This window comes from Neofelis nebulosa, chromosome 2 (genome assembly GCF_028018385.1).
Source record: "Neofelis nebulosa isolate mNeoNeb1 chromosome 2, mNeoNeb1.pri, whole genome shotgun sequence".
Taxonomy (NCBI): Eukaryota; Metazoa; Chordata; class Mammalia; order Carnivora; family Felidae; genus Neofelis; species Neofelis nebulosa.
In genome coordinates this window covers 19,299,886-19,307,119 of record NC_080783.1, presented here as the reverse complement: position 1 = coordinate 19,307,119, position 7,234 = coordinate 19,299,886, and the positions used below count along the sequence as shown (strand labels likewise).

General features: G+C 63.6%; 1 protein-coding gene across 4 annotated transcripts; it reads left to right on the top strand.

The window, feature by feature from the left end:
* Positions 1–279: 279 nt before the first annotated feature.
* On the top strand, positions 280–6,349 carry CTDSP1 (CTD small phosphatase 1). 4 transcript variants are annotated; one of them, XM_058705058.1, is made up of 7 exons: positions 288–796; positions 2,231–2,379; positions 2,827–2,928; positions 3,038–3,094; positions 3,720–3,812; positions 3,943–4,128; positions 4,674–6,349. In XM_058705058.1, the coding sequence occupies exons 1-7, from the start codon at positions 730–732 to the stop codon at positions 4,800–4,802; spliced, it is 783 nt and encodes a 260-aa protein (XP_058561041.1). In that variant the 5' UTR covers positions 288–729; the 3' UTR covers positions 4,803–6,349. The 4 variants fall into 4 exon arrangements, with proteins under 4 accessions (XP_058561055.1, XP_058561050.1, XP_058561041.1 ...); XM_058705049.1 differs by having other exon boundaries at positions 289–796; positions 2,824–2,928; XM_058705072.1 differs by lacking the exon at positions 3,038–3,094 and having other exon boundaries at positions 280–796.
* Positions 6,350–7,234: the final 885 nt, after the last annotated feature.

The window sequence follows — 7,234 nt, the reverse complement described above, 5'->3', positions numbered from 1 at the left end:
ATGTACACAGCCGTTTGGAGCTGAGAGAGAGCCTTCACTCGCTCAGAACTTTACCGCGAGGGGGCCCCCGCAACCACTGAAGACCCATTTTGCAGACCAGATAGCGTTATTCCCGTTTCCCAGATGAGGAAATCAAGAAGCGGCTAGCGTCTGGCCCTCGAAAAGCGCCGAGGTGGAGCCGCGCCGCCCTCAGGCACTCCCCGGCGTGGGCGCTCGGGGCGGGTGGGGCGGGTGGGGCGGGCCCTGGCCCGGGGCGCTCGGCTGTCTGGAACAGTGGGCCGGGTGCCGGTCCTGCCACGCAGCCGCAGAGGCTCGGGCCCGCGGGCGGGCGGCAGGAAGAGAGGCGACGCCCCCTGGAGCGCGGCAGGAACCCGGCCGGGCCCGCCTCCCAGCCAGCAGAGCCGCGCCGGCCCCAGCGGTGATGAAAGCGCGGCCGAGTCCAGGTCACGCCGAAGCCGTTGCCCTTTTAAGGGGGAGCCTTGAAACAGCGCCCGGGTTCCATGTTTGCATCCGCCTCGCGGGGAGGAAACTCCATGTTGTAACAAAGTTTCCTCCGCGCCCCCTCCCTCCCCCTCCCCCTTAGAACCTGGCTCCCCTCCCCTCCGAAGCTCGCGGGGATCCCTCCCTCCCACCCCTCCCCTCCCCCCCGCGCCCCGATTCCGGCCCGAGCCGGGGGGGAGGCCGGGCGCCCGGGCCAGAGTCCGGCCGGAGCGGAGCGCGCCCGGCCCCATGGACAGCTCGGCCGTCATTACTCAGATCACCAAGGAGGAGGCGCGGGGCCCGCTACGGGGCAAAGGTACTGGGGCCGCGCGGAGGGGGCTGCAGCCCGGGAGCCGCGGGAGGGGAGGAGAAGGAGGCCGAGACCCTACCCGGGGCAGTCGCCGCCGCTGCCCCGGGCGCCCGCCTCTGCGGAGCTCTGAGCTCCTAACCGGAGAGGGAGCGGGGAAAGAGTTTGAACTAGCCGAGGCTCAGAGACGCGGGGCGGGGCCTGGAGCCATTGGGGCGCTCCCGAGTGCTCGAGGTGGGGAAACTGAGGCAGAGGTAGAGAGTGGATTCCTTCCTAGTTTCCTGGGCTGGCGTAGCGGGTTGCCCGACAGTCGCCCCCTCCCCCCCCCCCCGCATTGGCGCCAATGAAGCTGGGAGATGGGGGGGTTGAAGAGGGCGCCTTCAGGCCACCCTCTGAGGCTCCGCCCCGGGCCGCGATCGCCCGGGTCGGGTCGCCGGAGGGGGTGCCGAGGTGACAGCGGGCTCGGGAGGGTTGGAAGAATCTCCCGCCAATACACAGCTACGATCCCAACAAACTTCCGCGTCATGCGTGGAAGCACTAAGCCTCTCAGAGGCACAGAGTGGGGCAGCCACTTCTAAGGGTCGCTAGCGCGCCCGCGGGGTGTCCCGTACGACGGGCGGGGCACAAGGAGCCCGGGCTGCAGGCCCTTTGGCGCCGGGCCTGTGCACACACGCACCGACCCGGTAAGCCGTGCCGCCCGCCTCCACCGGGCGCCCAGGAGCTGGAGGCTCTAGGCTGGGGGTCTGCCCCTCCCTGTCCGGGTGTTGACCTTAGAGACTAGGAAGTCCCTCCAGGTCTGCCCAGCTCTGGCCTGGTCCTAGCTCAGCCCGCAGGCAGGGGGCCCGGTAGAGGGGCGGTGGAGGGTGGGCCCGTCAATCAGGCGGCGGATGCCCAGCTCTAGGTCGGAGGTCTGGGCGGGGCGAGGGCGGAGGAGGCGGGGCCGGCAGATGGCTGCGGGACACTGGTTCCAGCCAGGCTCCCACTCCCAGCCTCCGGGCCTAGCCTTAGTGAGGACTTTGGACCCACGTGGGCGGAAAGGATGGGAGGAAGGCGGGAGTGGATGGCAGGGCCTCAAGTCCCAGCCCTCCTTGGTTAGGGGCCGACGGAGCAGGGGCTGCTCGGGTAAGGTGGGTGTCAGGAAGTCCCCCACTGGGGCCGAATCCTCAGTAGTGATGAAGGCTGGGAGGAAAAGAGAAAGCACTCTCCGTAGTCCCCTTCCAGCCAGCCCACTTCCTAATGAGGGTAACTTTGTGCCCACACTAGGAGGATTTCTGGGTACCACAGGGTGACGTGGAGTCAAGGCTGTCAGGAGGGCCTGGAGTGTATCTCCTTCAACGGAGGGGGCGTGGCCAGACCCTCTCACCCAGGGGATCGCACCTGGGCACCTACACCCAACTCTGCAGGCTAGAGTGCACACCCCCACCTTGGGCCTCCCTGCTGCAGGTGACCAGAAGTCAGCAGCTTCTCAGAAGCCCCGGAGCCGGGGCATCCTCCACTCGCTCTTCTGCTGCGTCTGCCGGGACGATGGGGACGCCCTGCCTGCCCACAGTGGGGCGCCCCTGCTGGTGGAGGAGAACGGCGCTGTCCCCAAGGTGCGTGGTGGCTGGGTGGGAGCTGCCGGGGCATCCTGGGCTCAGCCTGGAGGATGTTTAGGAAAAGGGGCTTTTCATGACCCATCTGCAGGCCTTGGAAGGTATGGAAGAGGGTGGAGCCCCCCACCAGGCCCACCACCCTCCCTCTCAGGTCCCTCCCAGCCGGTCCCTGAATGCCCCAAGACTGCCACCCAAGGGAACTCTATAAGGTGGGAGCTTTCTCTACCTTGGTGTTCCAGGTGGGGAAGTGAGGTCCAGAGCCAGGTGGCCTGCCCCAGGCTCCAGTTGGCAGGGGCAAAGCTGGGAAGGGGAGGGTCTCTCCCCACTATCCCTGTGCTTCCCCAGGTAGAGGGCTGGGAGAGGGAAGACCGTGCTTAGGAGAAATGACTGGGTTTTAAGAGAATTTAAAAGAAGTGCCCCCGATGACCTCATCTGTCCCTGCAGCAGACCCCAGTCCAGTACCTGCTCCCAGAGGCCAAGGCCCAGGACGTGGACAAGATCTGTGTGGTCATCGACCTGGATGAGACCCTGGTGCACAGCTCCTTCAAGGTAGGCCCTGCCCAGCAGCCCTCAGCCCTGGGTCTCTGAGGGGGCCTGCCCTGGACTGGGGGTATGGTCTCTGCGGGCCCCGCCCCAGCAGCTCCTTTTCCCCCCACAGCCAGTGAACAACGCCGACTTCATCATCCCTGTGGAGATTGATGGGGTGGTCCACCAGGTGAGGGGCTGGGTGTGGGGGGGAGGTGGGGGGCTTGGCATCTGCCTTCCAGACCCTAGGCTCCTCTCACCAATCCTGAGAACCCCAGGTGGGACTTTGATAAATGTGCGATGTGAGGCCCCAGAGGGTGTGAGACTTGCCCGAGGTCACACGGACCCTGAGGGACTTGCCCAACTCCAAGGCCTGCAGGGAGTGGGGTTCCTCCTCGGCTCCCCCTTGCCCCACCTTGCCCGGGACCCAGTTCAAGTAATTCAGGATAGGTTGTGTGCTGTCCAGCCTGTTCTCCATTACTTGGCTCGGGGGTCGGTGCCCTGCAGCCTTGGGGTGAGGGGGCTGCCCCCAGGCCCTTACATTTGGCTGAAGCCATAGTTGGGGAAGGGCTGGGCATTAGTGATGCCCCGTGAGGTAGGACGTGAAGCCAGAAGTTGGAGGTTCATTTTGATCCTCTTCTGGAAGGATAGCTGGAGTGGCTGACTGGCCAAATGGAGCCCGCAGACCCTGGGACCGGCCTCCCTCCTGTGCACCTCTACTCTTCCGTTTGCTCCCTCACGGCCCTCAGCCACCCTCCCACCCCCACCCCCCCGGCCTTGCAGGCCTGCAGTTCCCTTACTGGCCCACCCCCTAGGTCTACGTGCTGAAGCGGCCCCATGTGGATGAGTTCCTGCAGCGAATGGGCGAGCTCTTTGAGTGTGTGCTGTTCACCGCCAGCCTTGCCAAGGTGAGTCCCGTCCCCCCCACACTGAAGGGCTCCTGGGGCCACCGGCCTCCCATGAGCCTCCAGCCTGCAGCTGGATTGACCGCTGGGTCACTCACTATTGGCCCCGGATGACCCATCTTCCACTCCGTAGTATGCAGACCCAGTAGCTGATCTACTGGACAAGTGGGGGGCCTTCCGGGCGCGGCTGTTTCGTGAGTCCTGCGTCTTCCACCGGGGCAATTACGTGAAGGACCTGAGCCGGCTGGGCCGAGACCTGCGGCGGGTGCTCATCCTAGACAACTCGCCCGCCTCCTACGTCTTCCATCCAGACAACGCCGTGAGTGCCGGGCAGGACCGGGTTAGGGGCTGAGAGCCAAGGAAAGGGTCAGCCATCAGGACCACCGGGGCCTCCCCATTCCCATGCTGGGTGCTGTCCGGGGCCTGGTGCCCTCCCATTCCTCCTTCCTGCCCTTGATGACCTGTGCCTGCCACCCACTCACCTCATCCACCCGCTACTGCATCCCTTAGTGACCTTTTGATCCGTTTGCTTGTGTGAAGAGAGTGCCTGGCCGGGCCTGAGGCCCCCGCTGCAGGCTGGAGCAGTTTCACACTGCTGGCTGTGACCTGTGAGTGGGTCACAGAGGTGATGCGGTGGGTCCTAGCTGGGAATTTTTAAAAAACAAAATAGAATAGAAAATATTGGAGTGTTTTGCAAACAGTAAGATTAAGTATCATTTCGTAAGACTTGTATTGCACGCATAGATGTGATTTACTGTGGTGTTGCCAGAAATGTTTGAAAACCTCGGGTAAGGGGCTTCTGGGTGGACATCCTGTGCCCAGAGGCCCCGGCCCCCCCTCACTGCCCCACATCCATCTGCCCAGGTACCAGTGGCTTCCTGGTTTGACAACATGAGTGACACAGAGCTCCACGACCTCCTGCCCTTCTTCGAGCAGCTCAGCCGCGTGGATGACGTGTACTCAGTGCTCAGGCAGCCAAGGCCCGGCAGCTAGTGAGGCGCCCCGGGGGCCAGGACCTGCCCCTGACCGGTGCCCACGCCCCTCACACGTGGACTGTTCCTTAAGAAAACCCAGCGGCCGCTGCCGCCACCTCAGCGTCATGGGGAAGTGGGCCCTCCCCACCTGCCTGGCCAGGCTGTGAAAGGGGCAGCGGGCTGCACCAAGGGCGATGAGCCCCTGGGTCCCTGTGTCAGTGCCTTAGAACCTCCTCCTTCTTCTTGGGGGACCTGTGGGACCCTGCGTACAGCTCCCCCTTTTTCTCTCTCTCTGCTGCCAAATCGGGCCCCTTGGCTCTTTCTGGTTCTGCTTGGGGGAGGGGCAGGGTTCTTAACTGCCCCATGCCTTGGGCCCCCAGCCTGGGAACAGTGGACACCAAGTGCCTTGCATAGAGCCCTTTTCCCTGCCCTGTTTTCCCAGGGCCACGATCAGGTCAGCTCTTGCCCGGAGCAGTCTCCAGATTGCTGCAGTCTAGCCTGGCAGGGGAGGAACCAGTCTCCACACCTCCTCCCTTGGGACTGACACAGACCCCACCAATCTCTGCCTAGGAGGGCAGGGAGGGAAGATCTGTTACCACTTGTGAAGGGAGCAGGGTGCGTCCTACGGGACCCCGGAGTCCAGCTTCTCTAGGCTCAGCAGCAGCTGAAGGCTGCTCTCCACGCCAAGACCTGACCCCTCACATCCGCCTTGACCACCCCAAGGCCCTGGGGCTTGGCTCCCCCAGCTCCTAGTGTGGGGGCATAGGCAAGACCCCTTTGTGGTGCCATATAAATATGTATATGTGTATATAGTTTTAGGGGAAGGGGAGAGGGAAGGGCTGGGGTAGAGATACCCCTCCTTCACCCCTTTCCTGGACCCATAAACTGGGGGGAGGGAGGGAAAGGATTTTTACATTTTTTAAACTGCTATTTTCTGAATGAAACAGGCTGGGCCAAGAAGTCCCAAGCCCTGTCTTCTGTCCCTCACACCCTCTTTGCTCCAGTTATTCATTCAAAACACATTATTAGCACCTTCTCTGTGCCCAGCTCTGTGCTAGGCCCACCAGCTGAGTGTGTGGGGTCCGTGCACCTAATCAGTGCCTCCCCACCCACTCCATACTTCACTGGTGCCTTTAGGGGAGCTGTAGGAGGTGGGACCCTTCTTGTGGGGTTTGGGGGTCTCCAGGAAGCCTGGCCAAGCTGTCTCCCCTCCCCAGTGCCAACCCATCCCCTGTCGACCCCAGCCTCACCCCCTGCTGGCTGGGGGCAGCTCCCAGGACATCCTGACTTCCAGCTCTGACTTCTCTATCTGGAACCCCTTCCCCCTAAATGCTGAGTGTGGAGGTCAAGGCCTTGGGCTCTCCCCAAGGCCTAACGGTTAAGGGGACCCACGTAGCAGTGCCAAGGGGGATGTCAAATGGAGATGTCATTGCCCCCCTCCCCTCAGAACTGGGGGTGGGAGGGAGGACAAGGTTGGCCTGAATCGGGTGGCCTTCCCATTTAAGTGCCTTCTCTGACTGAAAGCCCCACACTGTGACAAGAACTAAAGAGAACGCCAGACCCCCATCCCGCTTCTGTGGTCTTTGGGGGGACGTTGAAGCTGGGAGTGGTTGTGTCCCGTGAAGCCACACTCAATTCGGTGTATCTTTTGGCGGTGGAGTGGGTGGAGGGAGGGGCTGCCCTAGGTTTTGGGGCTTCAAGAGTGCAAGTGCAAGGTTAGTGCACAGCGGTGGGCGGATCCGAGCGCCTCGCTGTACTGTTTAATTATTCTACCTCTCTTAGTCTCAGTTACCTGACCTGCATAATGGAGAAATGCCCTCTTTGCAAGTTGGTAAATGCCTGCACGCGGAGGACTCGGTAGTATTAGCGGTAAAGCTGAGCAGCGTCCTTAGGGGAGGCCCCTGGAAGGTATTTGGAGGCGGGAGGGGTGTGGTCTCCGTCTTCGGGGCAGATGGGAGGGGTTCCTGCGGCCCCAGAGCGGGGGGGGGGGGGGGGGGGGGGCGGGGCGAGTTCCTGGTAAGCCAAGTTCATCTCCAAACGGAAGAACTTTGGCCTTGGCTGAGGCGGGCCTCCGAGGCGTCGGGAGGGAGGGGCGGGCGGCCGGGCGGAGGCGTCAAGGTCTCTGGAGGGACGGTGGGCCTGGCACTCGGTCTCTTGGACCTCCGCAGCGCCTTCCCCTACCCGCCCCTCGGCGGCCTCTCAGCACCTACTAGCCGCACCCTTGCACGAGCCTCCGGCCCACTTCCTGCCTCCGCCCCTCCGGCCTTGGCAGCACTTCCTTTGCAAAACTGGGCAGCCCCAGGCCCTGGCAGGAAGTGCCCTCCCGCCCCGCCCTCTCCTGCTTCCCACGGCGGCCACTAGAGGCCTCTCTGGCCTCGCGGACGCCAACCTGCCCCCTCCCCCACCCCGGGGCCTGAAAGGGTGGGGGCCACCCATCTCCCTGGGGTGGGG